Source organism: Micromys minutus (genome assembly GCF_963924665.1).
Source record: "Micromys minutus genome assembly, chromosome: X".
NCBI lineage: Eukaryota > Metazoa > Chordata > Mammalia > Rodentia > Muridae > Micromys > Micromys minutus.
Window position 1 is genome coordinate 80,222,659 of NC_137970.1, and position 25,429 is coordinate 80,248,087.

Genomic DNA, 25,429 nt, shown 5'->3' on the forward strand with positions numbered 1-25,429 from the left:
TACCACATGTACAAATATTTTTCAGTTTATTTTCAATTAAAAAACAAAGAAGTCAAATAAAAGTCAGACATTGCAGTCCTCTATTTCTCTGAAGGCGTTCTGCATTGCTGGTGATCCAAATCAGAGCTTTGTTCATACAAGGCAAGCACTCTACCCCCAAGCCATATTTCCAGTCCTGAAGACTGTTTGAATGTATAACTTCACCCTCAGTTTCCTTTCCTCTCCTTTCAATTATTTTTAAGTAAAATTAGATTATTTGTCTTCCCAAGAATCCCACATGGAAATTATAGACCCAACAATATATAATGATAATAAGAAGAAACACGCTGGTGTGCTCAGTAGCACAGCAGAGATGACAGAGAATAGAATCTGTGTCAAGAATTAAGGGGAAATAATGAGTTTCTCAGTGAAAGGGGGTGAAATATCTTTACTTAGCAGGCAGACCCTTGAAAAACGGCTAAAGGAATTACTTCTGAAATATAGAAGATGATGAAAGGAAGGATCTCGAAGCATTAGGAAGAATGAAGGGATAAAAGGGCAGAAATATGAGTACATACAGGTGACTCCTTTAACTCATGAGTTCTGAACATCATATGTGGTGATTGAACAAAACGACATTATAACATTATCTTGTACTGGAGACAGTGACATTTAAATGTGGAGAAGGTAAGTGGACCTAAATGAAAGAGAAATTTACACAAACCACTGCAACTAGTAAAATATTGACGCCCATATTGACAGTGGTTTGACTTACCTTGAATTCACCGGTGCTGGCTATTGAGTGTATGTTAGGCGTATTGTAGTGCTTTAATTCAGACCTTCTTGTGTACAGTACACAACCCAACAACAGCATAATGTCCATTTCTCCCCACCTACCCATGGAACATTGACTAAAGGAGACCAAGTATTCAGCCATAAAACCTAAATATAAAATAAGGAAAATCAAAAGTATTCATATAGTGTTATGCCAAAATGCCTTTAAAAATCTGTATATGTATTCCTCTTTTTTAAATAAAGTTGTAAGAGAGAAAAAATAAGGGAAATCGTATAAAACAATCAAATTGTGAGCTAGTCATGAGGGGAGGAGGTTGTAACTCAGAGATACAGTGTCTACTCAGCATGTACAAGCTGTTTTCCATCTTCAACACCACAAACAAGTACTGGGGTCTCTCAAAGAAATGTTTTCTCCATATGAAATACTTCTACCAACATTTACTGTGTTATAAGTTAAAACTGAAAAAAAAAAGAAAATAAAACACAACACATATTCTTCTGATCACCAGATCAGTGGCATGATTGCCTGTTGTGTAGATTTTCGTTCACTCCACTACATACTCATAAAAGGATAGAAGTCTATAAGAAACCTCACCTCTTTGTGCTACCGAGGATATAATTTAGATCTTTCGATAAGTCCACCACTGCTCTGTACCCCACTGCCCTACACACAGTGGTCTAGGGATAGAGCAACCAGCTTGTCCTGCTTTGCCTAGAATATTCCTAGTTTTGGCCTCGAAAGCCGTAGCAAAGCCAATAGGCCTTGGATCTGCCTTCTCCAGTTCTCTAGATAAATGCTTTATATTTAAGGAACACTCTTGATCATGGGAAATCTGGGTCAGTTGTTCTCCATATCCAGAACTTTTAGTGTTCCTGGGTAAGACTGAAAGAAACTGTCTCTAACATGACTTTTATAGGAATTACCAATTCAGTGCCATTATTACCTCACCATCACCTATGGTTTGATCATCTTCATGCCAATAACTTGCTGATAGAAACCCTTGTTCCCTTGTCTGTCTTCTGCTCATGTTTCCTAAGGCTTTACCCATTACAGAGTCTCTAAACAAGATGTGTTGTATCTGTATTGAAAATGTCATCAGAATGTGAGTATGCACTACTAATTATCTGCTGATTATCATTTCAGGTCATGTCAATATGGTGCAAGTGACCATCCCAGACACCTTTGTGAATGTGACTGTTGGATCTAATGTTACACTTCTCTGCCTGTATACCACCACTGTGACATCACTGGACAAGCTTTCAATCCAATGGTCTTTCTTCCACAATAAGGAAATGGAGCCGATATCCGTGAGGATTGTCTAATTAAATTATTCCCCCTTAATAGTTCTCACTGGAAACTAACTGTTGGCACAGGAGTATGAAAGGACAGTAAAGTGTAAAGGAACTACTGAGAGCAATGACAAAATTTGAGACATGGAGTTTTTAGGTAGCTGTTTAGTGAAGACAGTCACATGATTATGAGTATTGGTAATCTCAGTTTTGTATAGTCAGCATCATGTGTGTCAGGTATTCCAGAATAGCCACAGGTCTTCCCATAGGTGAAATAAGCAGGTGCTCTTGAGGGACATTCTACAAATATCTCATTATTTTCAGAAGATCCCAGTTCGCATGTAAATCCTAATGGATCTGAAGAACTCTGCCAAATTTAACAACTGGGATCTGCCTGGCAAGGGAATTGGCACATTGTTCTCGACTGAGTCTAATAGTTTGAGATCCCCCAGATTGATGGAGGAGGGCCATGGTAGTAATGGAATCCATGTAACTGAGGGCAGCAGGAAGGGAAAGGATGGAAGGGATCACTAAAGGCTCGGGAGAAGTTGCCAGCATAGGGTAGGTGCTTACCTATATAGAAGGATGATTCCATAGGCAAACTGCTTATCAACCAGATTTTCTTCATTTGGCCTTGAGAGTAATTCTTTTTGAAAATTATCTTAAGAACTACAATCGTATTACATAGAGTTGTGTGTACATCTGTGCACACATGTATGCAAACGTCTATACCATTCATGCCTCCAACCCTTAAAGTAAAAGGTCTACAGTTAATGGGTTCTCAGAATGACTCATGGCACAAAATAATGAAGAGACCAACACTGGTGGTTGGGAATAGCCAGCTTCACCTGAGCTGGGCTTTGCCAAAAAGGGGAGGTTGGTGTAAAAGCAGAAGTGGAGAAGGAAGCCATGCTCAGAGGAGCCACTTCTTGGCCAGCTACTCTTGACTCTTTGTCGGTACTAAATTTTTCTACATGAAATTGTGAACATTTCCTTATCAGAAAACATCACCCACAGGAGACTCCATCACTGCTACCCTGTATTCAGAGTTAAATAGTTTTGTTTAATATTGGTTACGATAGACAATATGTGCATCACTGTGCGTCTCTCTTCGAAATACAGTAGGATGAAAGTATTCATCGGAAATGAGCTGGCATAAGGCATATGAAAATATTTGAAAAAAATATCATAAAGCGCTCCCATTTTTATCCCATGCAAACAGCAGCAGCAATAGGACTATCAGCAGAAAATAACAAGCAGTTTCCATCACCCAAAATATCTGGACATGTTTATGTCAACTAAGAAATAATTGCTTTTCTCCACAGGTTGTTTTCACCAAGGTAATCACGATCTCTTCTTTTTAAATTTTGATTTCTTAGGAGTCTTTTCAAAACATAGTTCATACACTTGAAGCCCTGCTCAGTTTTCAAGTGGTAGCTGATTTGAGAGGCTTCAGCATCTTTTGAGATGTCTTACGCTCGGTACTCAATTTAAGATGTCCTCTACTTCCTGGAGGCCAGGCAAAATCTGAGCTCAAGAGTACAAATTCTCCACTTTGTATCCTCTGTTTCTGGCATCTACAGAGCCACATCTTGATCGAACTCTAGCCAATTAAAAAACGGGGAAGGATTGTGACTAGCAGTGAGTTTTTCTCAGGGAGCGACTGCAAGGGGAAAAGCTTTAGGCAATCATAGTGTGTCTTGAGCTCAGGACTTCTCTTAGATGAACTTAAAAAATCTATTGGCAAGCGTTTGTTGAATTGCTTCTTTCCTTGCCACATCAAATGAGGTCCTTTCTCCTGGGCTACTAGATCAAATGAACAGGTCACGGAACTTGTACAATACCCTTGCTGAGGAAGACCAAAGCTCCTGGCGGACAAGGATGGTGAGCAACTCTTGCCAAAACACAAGTTCCTTGTCTGGTTTTCCCATCCTGTTTCAGGTTTACCTGCCTTTGCCAGACCTCATCACAGCCCTCCTTTAGCCTCTACTTCTAGGTAACTGGATTTCTTCTCTCCTCCCACCTCTCCCTCCTCCCCACTTCTCTTCTTTCATACCATACACACATGGGCTTTTCTTTGGGATCCATTCATTAGAAACCTCTGGATGGATGTCAGTTCTGCTCCTAATTCTGCCTCCTAGTTGCTGGCTGGATTACCCTAGACAAGTCACTTACCATTTTAGAGATCCAGTTTCCCCGCCTGTAAAATGAAGCTCTCTGACCACTTTCATGACAAGATTTTGTGAAACACAAGGAAGCCATCTAGCACAAACTTTCAGTGAATATGAGCTATTATAATTAACATCACCATAAGATTTATTTTTGCAAAATTATCTCACCCATGCCCCAGCTATCTTGGAGGGACTAGAGAAAACAGCCCAGCTATATACACGCAATATAACGTTATAACTCAGTCGAGACAAAGTCTAGGGATTTCCTTGTCTTGGGCCCCCCAGTTTCTCTCCCTACCATACCCTTAATCACTGGAGGGAGAATCCAGACCCCTTTCTCTGCTACTTCTCATTCCCAGGAAGAACTTGGTCAGGTAAGAGTTTGCAAACATCCTGGGTTGAGATAGTAGTTTTCAAAATACAGTTTAGCTTTCATTCCTTCTTTGCTTGAGCATTTCCGTGAATTCAAACTTCCATAGAACACATTGCAAGTTCATCTAGTGAATGCTGGGGTATATTTTGGGGGATGTTCAGATGGCTGAGTTGGAGATAGAGCTCAGTTGGTATAATGCTTGCCTGAAGCCCTGGGTTCAGGAACTAGCACCACATAAACCAGGAATGGTAGTTAGTGCATGCCTGTACTACTAAAACTCAGGAGGTGGATGAAGGAGGATCAGAAATCCAAGGTCATTTATGGGTTTCTAACAAGTTCAAGGCCAGCCAGTAGTATAGGAAATGCCCTCTCAAGCCTCCCACCCCAAATCATGTATATGTAATAGAGACAGCTGTTTTGAGGACATTCTGTGGTATATGGGAGTAAAGTGTTAGTAGACTGACCGCTGAAGAGTTTAATTCAACTCATAGGTTGATATGACAATATAGCTTGTAGCATTCAGCTCTCAGATACACTCATTTCTGCTCAAACACAGCATGGCTCGAACCCCAAAACTGAGGGTATGGAGGAAAAGGCAGTCAGTCAGTGTCTAAAAATGATGCATGCAAGAGACGCTCGGGGAAGATGTAGCTGGACCTCTCAGGTAAGAAATTCCGATGGTGTACTACTAGACCCCTGCACTAATTGCAGTCTAGGACACTAGACTTGCCTCAGGAGTGGGATGGAAGGGTTTCTGTATGATACCAATAGAGATTAGTGTAAGCTCTATGTAACTCTGGGGAAGGTTGTTTTGTTGTGGTTTGGTTTTGGAAACAGGGTCTTGCTAGAGAATGCAGGCTGGCCTTGAATTTAGCATCCTCCTGCATCAGCCTACTGGGATGCATATTGTTTGTCTTAATACAAATGACAGAAGTATGAGCTTGAGAGATGGGTCAACAGTTAAGAAAGCTTGCTATAATTGCAGAAGACTTGAGTTTTTATTCCCAACAACCTTGTTAGATGGCTCACAATTTCCTTTAATAACTCAGGGTCCAACACTCCTTTCTGACCTCTTGGGTACCTGCACTTGCATGCACACAACCACACACAGATACACATGCAAACACATAAATAAATTTGTAAAAATAAAACAAAACCTAGAGAGGTTTTTAGTTTTCCCTTCTCACGACCATGCCTGGCACTCTTAATCCTCCAAAGGATTCCAAGGCCTATAGCTGCTCTGACCAGGCTTTTGCCCCATGCTTATCTCCCTTTCTTCAAAATCACTGCATTAAAAAGCAATTGACCCTGAGGCCCAGTGTTTCCCAGGACCTAGGGCCAGATAGTGTGTCTCAATGTCCTCTCTAGGGAAGTCCCTTTGGTGCATGGAAACTGCTCTTCCCATAAGCCCTCTGATCCGGAGGACATCGTGTCCATTTGGTCTTCCTTTCAGAAATGCCCTGTGTCTAAAAATATGGACAGCTTTACTCCATCCCTCAGGGGATAATCTCTGAAAATATACCTGCTACAAGCAGACTAACCAGGAAGTTTTGGGAAGTCTGGTACCTCTCTGTCCATAGATGCTTCCCTTTGCTGTCTGCCTTGTTATTGCTAAAACTAGAGACAACACTTGCCCATGAACCAAATGCACACTGACACAGCGTAGCATGGCTTTGTTAGACAATTATTTCCTACAGTCCACATAATAGAAGAAATCCTTCATCATCTTCATATTTACAACATGTCTCCCATTTGGATAACTCCTTCCCCAGAATTGAATGTCTTTATATTTTTTTGGCTAGTTATATTTTTAAACCTGTTCTGTCCTCTGTAAGTAACATTATTTTGAATGTTTTTATAACGTTGGGTGGGGGGTGTGTTTCATTATTCCTGGGGAATTTAATAATGCAGAAGGTATTGATCTGATTTTTCAGGACTTGGAGTCCTTAGTGACTTTTGGTGGGTACTAGCTAGAGATGTTAAACATATATGCAATAGTATTTAACTCTGCATGCATGCAACAGAGCCACACAACAAGTTATCCAAAGTGCTACTGTTGCTATGAGAGAAGAACCGCAGAAATCTCCCATCTCTTTGTACTAATGCAGATGGATCTATTCTGGGCTTCGTTTCATTTCTATTGAAGAAATCTACCAAGCAGGGATCTTCCATGGTTGTACCCAAAATGGTCGCTCAAACGGTGGACATCTCAAGCAAATAGCAGAGAGCCTCTTTTATTGTGGGATTCCGTTTCTATTGTGTATAACCATAGCCTCCATGACATAGACCTGAGAAATTTCTAGGCTTGAAGCCCTTTTTCACTTTCCACCCATGTCTAGCTGCTTTGGGAGCAAAAGCAAGGAGCTGGAAAGGAGGGAAAAGGAAAGAATGTGCGGTTTAGCTGTGGACTCCCAGGCTTCCATATCTCCCAAAGGAACCTGGAAAGAGGTTCTGGAAGCTAATGGCATTTAGTAAATCCAACTCTGACTTAAATAGAAAGCAGATGGGATCCTTTCACGCCTTCTTGCTTCTACATCAAGCCTCTAGTTTGAGAGCAATGGTGCAAAATTGAGGCAACAACTGGCTACCAGCTGCACAGCCTTGTGTGGCTAGAAACTTGGCAGCAGAGGCAGAGAGGCAGAGGCAGAGGGAGAGGTAGAGAGGCAGAGGCAGAAGCAGAGAGGCAGAGGCAGAGACAGAGAGACAGAGGCAGAGAAGCAGAGGCAGAGGCAGAGACAGAGAGGCAGAGACAGGCAGAGGCAGAGAGGCAGAGACAGAGAGGCAGAGGCAGAGACAGAGAGGCAGAGGCAGAGGCAGGGAAGCAGAGGCAGAGGCAGAGAGGCAGAGGCAGAGGCAGAGAGGCAGAGGCAGAGAGGCAGAGGCAGAGGCAGAGACAGAGAGGCAGAGGCAGAGGCAGAGAGGCAGAGAGGCAGAGGCAGAGGCAGAGGCAGAGAGGCAGAGGCAGAGAGGCAGAGGCAGAGAGGCAGAGGCAGAGGCAGAGAGGCAGAGGCAGAGGCAGAGGCAGAGAGGCAGAGGCAGAGGCAGAGAGGCAGAGGCAGAGGCAGAGGCAGAGAGGCAGAGGCAGAGAGGCAGAGGCAGAGGCAGAGGCAGAGAGGCAGAGAGGCAGAGGCAGAGAGGCAGAGAGGCAGAGAGGCAGAGGCAGAGGCAGAGAGGCAGAGGCAGAGGCAGAGAGGCAGAGGCAGAGAGGCAGAGGCAGAGAGGCAGAGGCAGGGAGGCAGAGGCAGAGAGGCAGAGACAGAGAGGCAGAGGCAGAGGCAGAGGCAGAGACAGAGAGGCAGAGGCAGAGAGGCAGAGGCAGAGGCAGAGGCAGAGAGGCAGAGAGGCAGAGAGGCAGAGGCAGAGAGGCAGAGGCAGAGAGGCAGAGGCAGAGAGGCAGAGGCAGAGGCAGAGGCAGAGAGGCAGAGGCAGAGGCAGAGAGGCAGAGAGGCAGAGAGGCAGAGGCAGAGAGGCAGAGGCAGAGAGGCAGAGGCAGAGAGGCAGAGGCAGAGAGGCAGAGGCAGAGGCAGAGAGGCAGAGGCAGAGGCAGAGAGGCAGAGAGGCAGAGGCAGAGAGACAGAGGCAGAGGCAGAGGCAGAGAGGCAGAGGCAGAGAGGCAGAGGCAGAGGCAGAGAGGCAGAGAGGCAGAGGCAGAGAGGCAGAGGCAGAGGCAGAGAGGCAGAGGCAGAGAGGCAGAGGCAGAGAGGCAGAGGCAGAGGCAGAGGCAGAGAGGCAGAGGCAGAGGCAGAGGCAGAGAGGCAGAGGCAGAGAGGCAGAGAGGCAGAGGCAGAGAGGCAGAGGCAGAGGCAGAGAGGCAGAGGCAGAGGCAGAGAGGCAGAGGCAGAGGCAGAGAGGCAGAGAGGCAGAGGCAGAGAGACAGAGGCAGAGGCAGAGGCAGAGAGGCAAAGGCAGAGAGGCAGAGGCAGAGGCAGAGAGGCAGAGAGGCAGAGGCAGAGAGGCAGAGGCAGAGGCAGAGAGGCAGAGGCAGAGAGGCAGAGGCAGAGAGGCAGAGGCAGAGGCAGAGGCAGAGAGGCAGAGGCAGAGGCAGAGGCAGAGAGGCAGAGGCAGAGAGGCAGAGAGGCAGAGGCAGAGAGGCAGAGGCAGAGGCAGAGAGGCAGAGGCAGAGGCAGAGAGGCAGAGGCAGAGTGGCAGAGGCAGAGAGGCAGAGGCAGAGAGGCAGAGGCAGAGGCAGAGAGGCAGAGGCAGAGAGGCAGAGGCAGAGGCAGAGGCAGAGAGGCAGAGGCAGAGGCAGAGGCAGAGAGGCAGAGGCAGAGAGGCAGAGAGACAGAGGCAGAGAGGCAGAGGCAGAGAGGCAGAGAGGCAGAGAGGCAGAGGCAGAGGCAGAGAGGCAGAGGCAGAGGCAGAGAGGCAGAGGCAGAGGCAGAGAGGCAGAGGCAGAGGCAGAGGCAGGCTGCTGTGCAGAGACCAGAAGCCTACAGTGCAGCTGGAGATCACAGTGTATCATGGGGCAAAACTGTTCAGCACAGGAAGCACCAGACCAGGGAATGGCAGCGACTGGCACAAGGTAGAAAGGGAGACTGGCCTATGCCATGGAATGGTCCCAAAGGGGGATGGTAAATTATCACCCTGGTTTGGGCAAGACTAAGAATGCTCTCCTAATGCATTCTGTGGGAGACCTGAGGCTTGGATTCCAGGTCTGACTGTAAATTGGCTGTGTGAACAGGAAAAATCACTTCCCCTCTTAGGGCCTTAGTGTTGTCTATAACAGATGAAAATGAATCAGAGTTTGCAAACTGGAGGCCTCGGGGCCTGGTTTGGCCAACAGATGTATTTGGGTTGGCTAGGCAAGCATTTTGTTTCCACAGGTTATGCCAGTTCGTCAGTAATACATACCATGGTCCCCTCTGGCCTTCTCAAGCCTACCGGTACTTGTAGTCCTCGCCCCAGCCTGTTCTCATATTTCCAGTATCCAGCCAGCCCCTGACAGCTCCTGAATCTCTGTGAAATGAACTAAGTGATCTCAAAGACAATGTAATCACTAATAGGCTCATGTGATTCTACCCGGCAGCCACCACCAAAGAGGGCAGGAAGAGGAGATATTGAGAGAAAGCAGGGCTTTTGGTCTTGAAAGTGGGTACAGGCAGCAATGGGTATAATTTTAACAAGTACGACTTTAGGAAACATTGGCGTGGATTTTCTTAAAGCAGAACTTCTGTCATCCCTGCCAGGGATGTGACCTGTTGGACATATGAGGCTTTTCCATGGCCTCTGTTGCAACCTGTAGTCCTTCCAGAGTGATTAGATAAACAGTTTGGAGAACACATTCTTTACTTGTTTTCTTCCCAAGGATAACAATCCCACTGTGGGCTTGCCCAAGCAGAAAGCCCTTCCATCTATGTGTCTGGCTATCTAATTCATGTGACTCTCCTCATCAGACAACAGTCTGAACTCCAGGTTTTCTGTGTCATCTGTTTAGTGTCTATTGTGGGGGAAATGTCGATTAGACTGCAGTGTAAGGAGCTCAATGAGTGGAAGGGATGATGGATAAGTTACATGTCTGAGACCTCATTGTTTATTTACCTGCCACTTTCCCCTTGATTCAGGTCCCACCAGGAGACTTTTATAGTTGCCTCTTGCCATTTTTTTCCCAGATTTTATTTATTTGTTGTTTATTAAGACAAAGTCTTCCCTGCAAGTCAGCCTAGCTGTGTACTTGTGGTCATTTTGATTCCAAGCATGTGGCGTCATGTCTCGTCTCAGGTGTACCCTTCTATAACCTAGTCCTTGCCTAAAAAGGTCCCCTGGGAGCCTCATCTCTGCATAATCAAGGTCCTTTCACCTAGCCCCTCTAGAACTTTCTGTGGCAGGGTTGGTGTTACATCTCATTGTGACATCATCAAACATCATAAAGCAGGGCTGACCCTGTTTCTTCTTGGGAGCAGAGGAATTGGCCAGAGGCATAGGTTGTAAAAGGCTGTCTTGATGGCAGTGGGCTGGGCTCCAGGTAAGATACAGCAGGATCTCATGCTGCCCATTAATAAGTAAATAGATGTAGGGTTCCCTGTCAGTGTAGTAAATCTTTTGACAGGTTAAATCTACACCTACCTTATTTGAGTACCTTGAGTTACAGGTAGCTTTCCGGTTTCTAGGTCAAACACTGCTCCTGGTTAAATTCAGGGAGGGCGGGGCATAAGCAAATAACTATAAGGCAGCATGTTTAAGACATAGAATAACTTTAGAGAAAACAATGGAGAGAGGAAGTTGTTTTCACTTAAATTGTCTTTATTTCTTTAATTTTCCTCAGTTTGTCTTGTTGGTCTGGCTTTCAAATATATTGCCTTTCTGCACAGAGGCAGAAAGGCACATTTTAGTTCTAGACACTTTCTCTGTCTTCTATTTTTCTGACTCTCTTTTATTTTTAGAGATTGATTGGGTAAAGACCCCTGGGCAAGGAATTGGGGGAACGGCTTCTCCTTCTGTTCAAGTTTGTTTGGCTTGTGTGTCCCCATTTTTATTCATCTGAGGGTGGAGCATAGCAGAGCATCCATGCTAGGCGAGTGCTCAGCCATTGAAAGCCCACCCATCCCCTCAACTGTTGATTTTGTGCCATTTTAAAAACCTCCTTTGGCTTCAGTTTCTTCTACAAAGTGAGGCTAATGAATTACATGGACCAGAAGAACAATCTAGAAGATTTTATGAAAATAACTTGTCTCACTAGACTAAAGCAATCCCAATTTATGGGACACACATTGGAATCACGGAATGACACACATTTATAATAATTTAGCAAACTGCATGCACAGAATACGTATATTTTGAAGGTAACACAGGTCTTAATGCTCATCTAGTGATTCTAAAGTTGTAGTTACTCATGCCCCAGCCTTATAATTTTTGTCATATTTGTGTATTTCCAGAACTTTATTTTAAGTTAATAGTTTCTATACTGACTGAAACTTTTAAACTCTTAATACCTTAATGTCACCTAAGCAATAATATCCATAAGCTTACATATGTGGTATGCTAGATGTGTTTCTCTTGAACATTAAAATTAGTAGGCATTCATTTAGACATCGCTGAAAATCAATTTCCTACTTTGAAACACATTGCTCTGGCTCCTTGCTCATAGGTGGAAGCTAAAAGGTTAGACAGATTAGCTATCTTTGCTTCTTATCATTCAACAAGTTGCTATGGAGGCATAGCTAGTGGGTACCTCATGTGACCACATCACAGTCAGAGGCAGAGCTGTGGACCAACATAGATTATGTGACACTTAAGCCAGACTTCTCTCTACCACAGGATTCTTTTCTCATGGTTACCATTGATACCTAAAATACAAGCTATTTAATAGAGCTCAGAGTAAAATTAAGATCTTTCTTAAATCAAGTTAATTGCTTTTTATTGTAAAACTTATTTTTAAAATAATTTTGCTATATAATAGTATCTTTTTGTTGTTTTTAAATTTGATATATGTGTACTGAATTACATCATTATTCTCCTCCCTCTCCTGTCTTCAACCTTCCCCACATCTTCCCTTTCCCTCTTGGTTCCTCTTAAATTCATGCTGATTTCCCCTCATAATTATTATATATGAATAAATATATAAATACAACCCACTGAGTCCAAATATTGTTATCCATATGTATATAATTTTGGAGCTGGCCACTTGGTGTTGAATAACCAATTAAAAGGCTCATTGCAGGGGGGTGTCCAGATTCTCCCTCTTTCATTGATCACTAAGTCCCTGTAGCTCTTCTTTGTGTAATGTTTTGATCTTATTCACCCCCTGTCCACTTTTACAGATCCACTGCCTCCCTTCCTTAGCCAATCCATTTTATGTCCTTTACTTTTTTCTACACAACACATCCAATTGTGCTGTCAATATGTTCTTGAATGGGCGACCTTCCACTGGAGTTTGGTTGACTGACCTATCAGGGACAGTACTTTTAAAACTGGCTTTCCCTCTCCTAGCAACTATCAATTGCCAATTGCTTTTTGGCTAGGGGTGAACTTCATGCCCACCTTTTCTCTCCATGCTGGGATTTTGTCTTTCTTGAGCATGCTTAAGAGTATTTTAAAAGACAATCTTGTTATATACTTTAGGTGGTTCACGTAATCGTAGTGCTTCTACTTCAGCTTCCCAAGAGAATAAGACTTTAGGTTTCTGCCACTGCTTGGCTCAAGTCATTGTAATGATGACAACAATAACAAAATGAATCCTGTCACCTCAGATGAGTCATATGTAGTTCTTAATGCTCTTATTTGACATGGAGAGAAAGAGAGTAGCTAACATGGACCAAGTACACTGTTGGCCTTTTACTGGTTTATGTGGATCTATCTTACCACTAGGAAAGAATGAGACCAAATGATTTCTCAAGGAATATTCTGGCCTGAAGTTTTATATTTCTAACTAACAAAAAAAAAAAAAAAATCTAGGTATGCTTATCCTAGAGGTATATGTACATGGAAGGGACACAGACATTTAAACTTCTAGAGAAAGCAGTCTTATTGGGCAAGGTAAATGTAAATTGGAAGTTTATAAAGTGTAAAGTATCTCTTGAGATGTATCTTATTTGCCTTATATGAAGAGCTTCTACTGGGTAGATTGAGCAGGTGAGTATCTTTTTCTCCTCTGGACTCTATTTGTCCTCTCTTCTGTAAAACAGGCTTAGCAGTTCCTGCCCTAGTGACATCACAGAGCTGTTAGGAGGCAAATGAATAAATGGCTATCAGCAACAGTCAGAAAGTTAAATGCCCCACTGAACTGGGAAAACTAGGCTCCTGGAAACACGTATAGAAGGGACTTCCTTGTAGCTTACTCTTATCCTAGATACTCACAGGTTCTCATTTGAATTATTTTTCTATCCTAGATCTACTACTCTGAAGGTGGACAGGCTTCAGGTATTGGGCAATTCAAGAATCGAATAATAGGGGCTACTAATCCTGGTAATGCGTCTATCACCATACTGCATATGCAGCCAGCAGACAGTGGAATTTACATCTGTGATGTCAACAATCCTCCAGATTTTTCCGGCAAAAACCAAGGCCTCCTTGATGTCACTGTCTTAGGTATGGACATTATTTTCATGGCTTTTCTTTTCTTGAAGCAACTTAGGACAGTGAATGAGTCAAGTCGTTGGGCTACAATAGCAATTATATCCCTGAGGCTAATTGTCCTTTCTGTTCCACTTATTATCAGAGACAGTTTTATTAATTTAAGTTTTATTTTCTTAACAGAGATAGCTTTGCAACTCAACCCATAGAGTAATACCTAAAAATTACCATAAGATGTACAGAAACAGTAGCCAGAGAAAAGGGGCCACTAAAATGACACGGTAAATAACATAACCTCTATGCAGCTATAACTCAGAAGAACACAGGGAGACACCCACTGGTCCACCAAATGATAGTAACTATTTCTGGAAGAATTTGTACTTAGAGCCACACTTAGGTACAAGAAATGGCTGTCAAGCTATTTATTCCCTTCCCCAAACTCTTCTCACCATGAAATAAATCATTCTTTCAAACAAAAGAGTCCACTTTTTAAATATATCCATCTGTCTATCTGTCTATCTATCTAGTCATTCATTCATTTATTATTTTTTAAATGTTGTTTCCTTTTGTTTTGAGGCAGAGTCTCATGGAGCCATAGCCAGCCTTGAGCTTGCGATGTAATGGAGTAAGACCTTAAATTTTGATTAAGAGGGTGGGGCTCCATTTTCAAAATGTTGATGCTATTTGGAAAAAAAAGATACTTATAAAGTCATTATAAGAATTAAGTTATGATGAACACAGATTTATTATATGGTATTCGACAAATTATATCTGCTCTCAGAATTGACTTGGAGAAGTCCATTTATTTAGGATTTGTGGTGCCCCTACTTTGTGCATGGAACTATAAGCTTGGTAGTGATGGATAAATGGCTTTTGTCCTTGAGGATCACCCAATGGTTTCCCTTGTTGTTTGTTTGACTAATTGATTTTGAGGGATCATTCCAACTCTTGAGAACACTACAGACCTAATTGCAGACTGTAGAAAAGAAAATATTAGAGGGATGGATAGAGGGGCTTAAAACCCTTACAGGTAGCCCCAAATGGAAGTCTAGTCATTGTTCTTGTTTTGAGTCTGAGTATATGCATCATAGAAAAAGAGACTCTAGGCCAAATCAATGACTATGTAGTTGAGGGGCACACTGGAGCAACAAATGGCAACAAGGTACACATCTAAAAGAACTATCCACAGTTGTCTTGATACCCATATGATAGTAAAAGGAACCAACTGATGCTTGTGAACACTACCATTGCATCTACTGTCCTTAAAAAGAGGGAACTGTTACCCAGGAGGTAATGTTTACGAGTGGTTTTCTCAGTCAGTTGTGTTTTATTGTGCTGAGCCTTGTGCTAGGCATTAGGGTATAGAAATAGATGAACTCATTCCTAAAACAGCTTACAGTGCAGTTCAGAAGATCAGTCGTATGTGTGGGGAAAAACAGTGTGGCAAGAATGCCAGAAAACATGAGACTGGAAATCAAAAAGTTTGGGCTCTGAAAGGCCTTTCTCTGTTCTCAGTGACCTCATGCAATGTAGTCCTGACCACTGTAAGATCGGTTTGAAGTCTGTCTTTTTTACTGATTTATTATGAGAATTCAATTAGGTGCTGGGGATTAAAGGGCCTTTTAATGTTCGAGTAATTTGAGGGATTAATCCTCTAATGATTTTCTGTTGCTGCTGTGTCTCTGCGCTGATCTGAGCAGAGCAGTTGCCAAGAAAAGGCTTGGAGATAGCCGTAAGCTAAGCTCCACAGGAAGGTTAATTTTCTTAAAATTGAAGTTCAGAGGACTCTCAGTGAATATCCACAAGCTAAAGAGCTTCCTTAAGTTTTGTTTTGTTTGTTGCCTTATGAGTCTTTGGGTCATTGCCATGACTTTGTTATAATTTCCTTGAAGCAGCCAGAATACACAAACTGAAGATGCTGAACAATCTAAAGATTTTCTTAACTAGAAACAGTGAAAAAATTCTACTTTTATTAACAAAAAATTATTCTATGATCTTCAGCCTTCCAGAAGTAGTGATAGTAAATTATCTCTAAATTTTCAAGGTCAGTTTGTAGTTCTCAAATCCCATTGCATATGAACACCCTGATTATGCCTGGGCAAAGCAGAGATGGATGAGTCAGAGAGACCAGTTGGGCAGGAGAATTATTGATAGTCCATTGAAGATGGCTCTTCATAGCACTACATTAAAAATTCTTTATTATAGTGAAATCACACATAAGTAGATTATGATAATGATTCAAGCAGTTGCCCAGTCCCAAACTCAGTAAAAATTCGAGTTAAAGTGGCCATGCTAAACCCATGGGGCTTTGCTTAGACCTTTCCCCCATCCCTGTCATTTACATTGTTATGAACTTAATTCAGTACAAAAGAGAAAATAAAAAGATATATATGAGATGGCTGAAACTAGGAAATCAATTAGCTTTATATTCTCTTTGGAGATTCATGTCTCTTTTGCCTGCATTCCATCCCTTCTTGTCACATAATAGTACCAGTTTTGCTCTCCTTTCCAAATGTTACACTACACTAAATATTACTATATGTATGTTATGTAAAATGTTGTACTATACCCATAATGTGTATGTGTTTATAGGCTAACAGCTGTGACAGTAGGTACAGTGTAGCAATGCATCTTTGAGAGTCATTTATTGCCTAACATAGCTATTAATTCTGTGTATTTACTTTGCGCTCATGAGTTTCTTAATCAAAACCAGAGAACATGTTTCACTTAATATTCTAGGCAATGAAAATAGTAAGATGCCAAAGACAGGGTCTCGGCCCTCCAGAAATCCAATCTAGTGAAAAGACAGATTGTACAAAAAGCTTTCAGTGGCTGTTTTGAAAAGAGAGCTGTGAAGGGTGTGGGGGGAGGAGGGAGGGAAGGGACAGGGTAGTGGATAACTTCAAAAGGGGAACTAGAGAAGGCTTATCAGGGAAAGAGAGTTTTGTGCTGGCCAGGGAAGGATGCCCAAGAGTGTGTCTGGCAGAGCACAGGCTGAAGTGGCAGGTTACTGTTCACATAAAGAAAGCAGTAGTGAGCGAAGGAGCAGGTAGTTTGGTGGATGGCCATTCATTTAAGAGATTTCTACTAGTTATGATGACTTTGGAAAACCAATCTCTGAAAAATTCCCAGATGGACTCTGAATAATTATTATGTGTACATTTAGAATGAATACCATCTCCATTCTGCAGTTTGCCACATTAAAAAAATATTAATTTAGAGGAGCTTTGTGAACACACAGAAGCATTTTATTTATCTTCTGAGATGAACCTTTTCCTTCCATCCCAATTCTGATGAAAGCAATAAAGCCAAAGGGTAGATCAATGGCTTTGTCAATAAAACATACTAGCTCTTTTGGGGACTTTAACTGGATGAAATGTCAGCTCAATTCGGATTCAGTAGTTTAGAAAATATATAGGCTTACAGCTTGTCTTGAAATGAGTCACTTAATGTTTTGTTAATAATAAAAAGAGAGATAGAAGGAGATAGAAAGAGAAAATAAGGAGGCCTGTTCTGGGTTGGTTCTGGACTTAATGAACAAGTGCTAGTTATTCTAAAGTTGCTGCCTATAATTTAGCCTAGTGCCTGACTTTTTAATGTAAAAATACCCATGCTTTAGTGTTCAAATTGCTCTGTTCTGATGCTGGGGCTAGTTTTTTTTTTTTTTTTTTTAAAGACAGCAAGCCTCGTCATAGTTGAATGATAGATAGGGTTAAATGGCCTAGTTTAAGGTAGGTAAATCAAGTTTTGCTCATCTCAGAAATACATTGAAATGGAAGACAGAATTGAAATCTAAATAGAAAATACTCTAAATAAAAAGACATTAGTTTTCAAAGAACAGTGACGAATTGTAAAGAGTTGTGCTTACGCACATCTGTCTTTGTGTGTAACAAAGGTTTGAGTCTGAGACGGCTTACCAGAGCAGAAGCTTATAAAAGCTTGATTTCAATAGCCAAAATTAGTCTAACCAATAGCCAGCAGCAATTCCATGTGAAAGTCTCTGTTTATAGTATTTTCATTTGTCCATCTAGAATTTAGACCATTTCTTATTTATATTTTCTAGATGAGTCAAACTGAGTTTTAGTTTCAGTTAAGTAACTTGCCCAAATACCTATTCATGTAAAGTTGCAGAGTTGGCATTCTGAGATGGGAAAAACTTGACTTACCTGCCTTATACTAAGCCATTAAACCATATCATTTAACTATGACTAAGTTTAATATCTTTAAAAAATGATCCCAATGTTATATATAGCCCCTGTATCATAACAGAGCAATTTGAACAATAAAATGATGTGGGTATTGGATCTAGTAGCTCTGTGGTCCTGTGTCCAAAGAGAACCAAAGGTATGAATAGTTTGAAGCATTTAAAATGTAAATTTCATAAGTTTGAGAGTGTTAACCACTAGAGGGATAGTTTTTTATAATCCAATTTAAGATAAGGAAGAAGAGCTAGATATGCCAGCTATTCTAGCACTTGAGAAGTAGAGGCCAGATGATCATGAATTGAAGGTTCATCTTCATCCACATAGCAAGTTTCAAGTGAGCCTAGGCTACATGAGACCTTGCCTCAAGAGCCACAAACCAACCAAAAGGATGAATGTTAATTGGAATGTGTAGAATTTAGGATCATCATCTGTGTATGTCATTTAGGACAGAGTGGGTGACAAAGTAAGGAGGATAGGGAGACTGTGACTCACACCTATCTACATAACGTCTCCAAGTGCTATCATAAATTGCTGAAAAGTCAGCACGTGGCACACTGACCCCAGTGTCACTCCTCCTTCTCATTCCTTCCTCTAAAACTTGTTCTTCTATCCGACTTCTTTATCTCAGGAAGCAGCACTGATCATGAACCCAGGGGCAGAAGCCTGGAACTAATCATAACTCTTCTCCTCTTCGTCATCCTCTCTAGCTAGCTGGCCACCAGCTCCTATTGACTCCATTTTCCTAATACCTCAGGAACCCTTAATATCTGAGCGCTCCATGTGAAGTATTAGAAAAATCATTAGCCCTACCTTTCTTAAACTCCTTCCATGGTCTCCCTGTTCCCTATGCAAAACACATATAATAGAGAGCCCTCCTAGGTGCAGGCCCCCAGTGTTCTGTAACTTCATCTCTCATCATTCTTAACTCCATTTTGGAACTGTGATCAAGTTGCTTTTGAATCTGTAGTACCTGGTCCAGTTCTAGACAGATAGAGAGCACATAGCTAAATACTTGCTGAGTGTCAGAAAAAGAAAGATTGCAGTATCATATAGCACATATGCAAAATGGGCTTCTGCTGAGGAGAAACAGGAAAATTAAAACCTCCCAGCAAGTGCAGGTCACCTATAGATGAATAAATGAAAAACTGCCTCACAAAGGAATAGAGAATGTAATATTAATGGAATATTTTAAAATGTATTTTCTAAAAAGGGCCCTGTTTTCATTTAAGATGGCTTTTAAAACATAAGCTATGTTTCTCCTCAGAGTTTGCTTACATTTGGCTGTTTTAATAAAGGCATATTTTAGGATACAACGAGGAAATGCATGGTTATAAATCCGGAGAAGAGGCAGACAGAAGAGACACTATTTGAATCCTAATGGCCTCCTGACTAAATGGCCCCTGCAGCAGAAGTGCTCTACTCCCATCTGGTGGTACAATTAGAAAACTGTCCCCTTAAAAGAAGAAAAACCTTTTAAAAGACTAAACTAAATAGACTAAATAAATGTATGTTCTGTTGGTTTGTGACGTAAAAGAGAGACAGTGACTGCAATGGTCACCGACTGCCATTTTTTGGCAGAAATCTTAATCTTTGCCTTTGCCTTGCAGTCAAACCTTCCAAGCCCCTTTGTACCATCCAAGGAAGACCAGAAGCAGGCCACCCAATTTCCCTGTCCTGCCTTTCTGCCTTTGGAACACCATCTCCTGTGTATTACTGGCATAAGATTGAGGGGAACACCATTGTGCCAGTAAAAGAAAGCTTCAGTGAGTATTGTCTTTCAGAACTTCTGGATTGGCCTGGTGCTTGGGTTGCCTAATAGTATGTGCTGTCCAGTGCTCATCTGAAATGCTCTAATATTCCTTCCCTTGATGTCTGCGTGTGTATGTGTTTGTGTGTGGATGCGGGACAGAGGTATGCTTAAAATGATGCTTGTCTCCTAATGTGATGATTATGGCATGTCTATTTCCCAGAGTGCAGAATTCATCTGAAAGGTAGTCAATAGGGAAGGTCTGTGTTGGTCTACTTTTAGAGCATCTCAAGGGACCTAGTTAGAGCCTGTCCACCAGGGGAGGCCACTGTAAGAAAGCAGGTGGGAATTAAGCAGTGTAAACTGAGATGACAAGAGATATTAATTATCTGTTTCCTGTTTCCTGGTTCTGACAGACTCAGCCACTGGAGTTTTGGTTATTGGAAATCTAACAAATTTTGAAAAAGGTTATTACCAGTGTACTGCCATCAACAGTCTTGGCAATAGTTCCTGTGAAATTGACTTAACCTCTTCACGTGAGTTGACCCATATCGTTTCCCTTGAGTTAAGTTGCTTGGGCCGACCAGTTGAGCAAACTAGGATCTCTCTTTAGTCCTTCTTGCCTCTCTGGAGATTTCTGTGCTTTAGTGGTAAGTTGGTAAGATAAATGTCCATCCCAGTCTCTAAAACCTACATAATATAGTCATTAAATCCTTCCATTGAGTAGTTTACTTAAACATCACACAATCATTAGAATGTAGGTGTGCTTGCTTGATAAATAGAAACAGTGGTGTTATTAACAGTCTAGGATGTTCCTTCTTATGTAGCTTTTTGGCTATTTTTGTCAAATGTACAGCTCGCTGACTTCCTGCCTAAAATTGGTCTCTAGAAAGCACAGGGAAACACTTGAAGATAAGGCACAAGCAGGACTTTCTGACAAGGACTTCGGTAGCTCTGGAAATAATAGCAAGGACAGATAAATGAGCTTGCTCTTGTATGAGATTTAAAAGCTTTTGTACAGCACAGAAAATAACGAACTAAAAGAAGATGCGACCTAGAGAATGGAAGGAAATGTCCAATCATTTAGCCTACAGAGTATTGATACCCAGAATATTTGAAGAACTTAAAAGAAAAGAATAATCCAATCAATAAATAGATGTTTTGTACAGATAGGTCTCAGAAGAATTACAACTAGGCAACGAGTATATGAAAAAATGTTCAGTGTTTTTTACCATTAGAAAATGCACATCAGAATTTTGGTGAGCTACCATTTCACCCCATCTGTATAAGTATCATCAAGAAATCAAATAACAAATTCGAGCAAGGCTGTGGAGGAAAAGGGGATGTTCCCCACACTGCTGGTGGGCTTGTGAAGTAGGGCAACCACACAAAAATTGGTAGAGAGAATCAAAAACAACAACAACAGCAACCACAACAATAGAGCTACTGTATGATCCGTTTGTAACACTTCTGTGTCTACAAGGAAAAGAACTCACAGTCAGCACAGCCCAGAGAGAGCTGTATAACCCTGCTGAGTTCAGTCTTACTTCAGCCAGGTTGCAGGCTTGCCATCACCTGATGAGTGCACAGAGTTTTATTCAACCACAAGGAACAGCAGCATTATGTTACTACAGGGAAACAGAAGTGACAATTACCACATTGAGTGAAATAAGCCATATTTAAGAAGGACAAATGTAACAAGCTTGTGTTCACAGGCAGAATCTGTATTGTTTTTAAAGACATGAGAGTAGAAATGGGCTGTCAGGGAATAGAGTCCAGCGGGAGAAAGATAGAAGAGGAATGGGAGAAGGTGACATGGATGAGAATATGACCAAAGTTGCATGGCATACCTCTGGGAAGACAAGTATAAACATAATTTTATTTGATTCCTGTGTTCTGATAAAAAGCAAAGCTAAAAGTTTAAAGACAAAAATCTGTTTATAATAATAACCAATCACATCTATAACCAAAATAGCCTAATGTTTATTGTTACTAATATTAGTATTAAATTATTTCCCAACTCCTGAACCAGGTGCTACATGGGCAAAATCCCTCTCACCCTATTTATGGAAGCAGAATAAATACATTGTTAGTCTCATTCCCCCCCTACCCCCGAAGGGTACACTGAACCTTAGAGAGGTAAATGACTTACCCATGTTCATCAAGTTACTAACTTACGCAGCTGGGGTGCCTCTGAATCTCGTCCTCTTGAAAGGCACTTATTTACTCTCTGAGATTCCCACTTAAGAGCCCTGGTACTGACAGATGAAGCCCAATCCCAGGACAAGCCCTTATAAGGGATGTCTTTTCAAACCTCTTCGGGATCCCTTGATAATTCTTAGAGCCCTGTTGTCTGCCTTCCATTCTTGTATCACTTTCAGCTCTTTCCTGGGACCATCCCCATTGTCCTTCAGTACTTCTCACTCAATTTGGTGTCTGCCCTTCTAAAGACTGACTCACTTTGCAGATGTTCACTCAACTCTTCTTTCCAGTGACCTCCAGCATTTGACTAGCTTTCTTTCCTTCCTTCCTTTCCTTGTCTTTCTTGCCTCCTTTCCTTTCTCTACCCTTTTATCCTTCTGTTCCTTCTAAGTCACCTATTATATATCTACTATGGATGGTCACAATTGATGAAGAGTCTGAGGTTAAGAAACAAAAATACGTCTTTTACTCAAGGAGCTCACCATTCAGCTAGAGGGCTGAACAAACACTGTGTGTACTAAATGCTAGAGTATAGATCTATCCAGAGTATATAGGACACCAAAAAAAGGGACACTTATGGTTACAGATCTGGAGCAGCTGTGCTGGCCAGGTACCACTTGAGTTGTTGGCACTTGAAGGTACTGACAAAAGCTATTGTTTCTCTAAAATGGGGGAGACATTTTAAAACAAAGAATCATAGTATGGGTGTTTCTGAGGTGCAAACAGTATTTACTTTTCATAAATTGAATACTTAATTAAAATTGTGCTGTAATTGTATTAGGAGAATGTAGTGGGAGATGAAGAGAGCTTGGAAATTCAGAAGGGACTAATGAGTGTTGGGCAAAGGCAGGCCATCTAAGAGCAACCAGAATAGAAATGTGGAGGTGAGAGCAGCTTTGGAAAACACCAAGAGTGGGCAGTGTGGGTCAAGAGAATGTTGTTTTGTTAAAAGTTTAGAGCCGTTTAATTTTTAAATTTTTTCATGTGTGTTCCTTTTGCTTTATTTTTATTGTCTTACACTTTCGCTCATTTATATAATGAATTGTAGTCATTTTCACTCCCCCATGCCCCTCTCTCACCGCCTCTCTCCCACTAGAACTAATTTTCCAAACAAGTCCCTCTTCTTCTTTGATGTCTCCTTTATGTGTGTACCCTACTGAGTTTAATTAGAGAGTCTTGCCTAAGCATTGGTGGAAGATTATTTACTTAAGCAATGTCAGCTTATCAGTGGGTAACCACTGAAGACGAATGGCATTCTCTCCTTCAACTACTGCTGATTGTCTCGCAGGGAGGGGTTGAGCCTCATGGGTCTTTCACTCATCCTTGATGAAATGTTAAAAGGGCCCAATCTTGTTTAACTGTGCAGATAAGCACAGCTGCAGGGAGTTCAAGAGGACAGTAGCTATGCCATATCCGGAAGACATCTTCTTGCTGCCCAGCTCCCCATCCTGTCTCTTTTTAAAAATCATTTTTATTGGATATTCTCTGTATTTACAATTCAAATGTTGTCCCCTTCCCCTCAATCACGTCCCCCTCCTCCTCCCTTTGCTTCCATGAAGGTGCTCTCTCTCTCATCCACCCTCTCCCATCTCAGCACCTTGGCATTGCCCTACACTGGGGAAATGAGCCTTCACTGGACTAAGGGATTCTTTTCTCATTGATGCTAGAGAATGATATCCTCTGCTGCATATGCACCTTGGTCCATAGGTCTATCCATTCGTATGCAACCGGAGCCATGAGTCTCTCCATGCCAACTCATTGGTTGGTGTTTCAGTCCCTGGGAGTTGTGGAGGGTTTGGTTGGTTGATAATACTGTTCTTACCATGAGGTTGCAAACCTTTCAGTGCCTTCAGTCCTTTCTCTAGCTCCTTCATTGGGGTCCCCATACTCAGTCCACCCATCCTGTCTCTTAAATGCTCTTCTCATTCCCTCTTCTGCAGTATTCCCTGAACTTTGGTGACATAGCTCTTCCATTTAAGATTTCTGAGACAGGTCTTTCTATGTATATAGCCCAAGCTAGGTTCAGAATAAAAAATTTTCTACCTCAGCCTTTTGAGTGCTAGAATCACAAGCATGCACCATTGTTCCTGGCTATGTGGATTCCTTTATTTATAAGAAGTTGAAGGACTTTAAATGCAAACTTCATTCCTCATTTCAAAATATAAACTATTGCCCCTTGTTTAAGGGAAAATCAATGGGGATGGTCTGGTTTGTGACCCAGACATGTTCTGTCAGGGACAATACCTCTGGGCTTGAAGGTCTGGAGCTCAGCTGGATTGTCTCATACTCATTAAACTTTTTCATAGACTGATGTAATAAACCAGATGCCTGTTTATCCAGATGGCATATCCTTTCCCAGTGACAAGAATGCAGGCAGCTCCTTCATGAGCAAGGAGGGTGTGGAGAAGAAGCTTTTTAGGGAAGCTTTTAGATTTCACTTAGGCCCTGGAAAAGCTGATTAAATGTTCTTGCCTCTAACAGACCATGTTTCTGGTTACCAGATTGCCACGACATGTTTCTGGTCACATAAATACACACTGGAAACTTTGTTCCCTAAATCCTGCTTTAAAAACAAACCTGCCTGCCAAGTGGCCATATTTTTCTTCCCTTGTATACATGTCAATGTGAAGCTACACAGACACTTCTTCATTCACTGGAAACTTAAGGACCAGAATTCTGGGGTTTCTTGTCCCTCAGCCTCTACCTGTCACTGTCTTGCTCTGTGAATCTTTGTGGCAGTTTTCAGAAGTCTCAAATGCATGTTTGAGAAGGAGATGTGCTCTGGTTTCCCTCCTTTCTGTGCCCTGCAGATCCAGAAGTTGGAATCATCATCGGAGCCTTGGTCGGTGCCCTGATAGGAGCTGCTGTCATCATCTGCGTGGTGTACTTTGCCAGGAACAAAGTTAAATCCAAGCAAAAGAATTTAAATTCCAGCACAGAACTTGAGTAAGCCCCCTTTAACTTCCAGCCACATCCCAATTGTGTCTTAACCAGAATGCAAGCATTCCTGGGAAGTAGCTTCCACTAACCTCCCCCTAAGCACCCCTTTCGGCATGACCTGTCAAGGTGAACTCTCTGCTTGTTTTCACTGTTTTTACCCAAAGCACAATGGTGCCTGGTTATTGAGCCCTGTATGTTGGACTCTGTTCTAAGCTCTTATATCAACTAGTTTAATCATCACAAAAGTCCTTTTAGGTCAGAGACAGTATTTTAGGATCTAATATTAGCATGTTTATTTTTATCCTGGCACAATCATAAACATAAATATGAATATTTTAATGTAACAGGAGACCTACAAAAGCAAAAGTACATAGGGCCCAGGGAAGTCAGAATTTGGTTGACCCACAGCCTGTGCTCTTAGTACACAGTGTAGGTGATGGTCATTCACTTGCTCTCCCTTCCCTTTCTTTTAAACTTATTTTTATTTGTTTGAGATCATAATTACATTTCTCTCTTCCCTTTCTTCCTTCCAAACCCTCCCATCTACAGTTCCCTGCTCTCTTTCAAATTCATGGCCTCTTTTTTATTAATTGTTATTGTGTACACATACGTATATTTATTTGCATAAATTTCCAAATACAACCCGCTAATATGTATACTGTTATCTGTATGCAAATTGTCATGGACGACCAGGAAGTATTATTGGATAACCAATTGA

General features: G+C 41.8%; 1 protein-coding gene across 2 annotated transcripts in view; it reads left to right on the plus strand.

Moving 5' to 3' along the window:
* VSIG1 (V-set and immunoglobulin domain containing 1) overlaps positions 1–25,429 on the plus strand; it is a gene marked incomplete at both ends in the record, with an annotated part of 34,364 nt that overhangs the window by 8,007 nt on the left and 928 nt on the right. The window contains 6 exons of one of the 2 annotated variants that reach the window (XM_080909959.1): positions 1,919–2,082; positions 5,165–5,272; positions 13,434–13,632; positions 19,430–19,585; positions 19,986–20,105; positions 24,582–24,717. In XM_080909959.1, coding sequence (XP_080766085.1) covers positions 1,919–2,082; positions 5,165–5,272; positions 13,434–13,632; positions 19,430–19,585; positions 19,986–20,105; positions 24,582–24,717 — 883 coding nt within the window. The remainder of the gene's footprint in view (positions 1–1,918; positions 2,083–5,164; positions 5,273–13,433; positions 13,633–19,429; positions 19,586–19,985; positions 20,106–24,581; positions 24,718–25,429) is intronic. The other variant, XM_080909960.1, reaches the window with a different exon arrangement.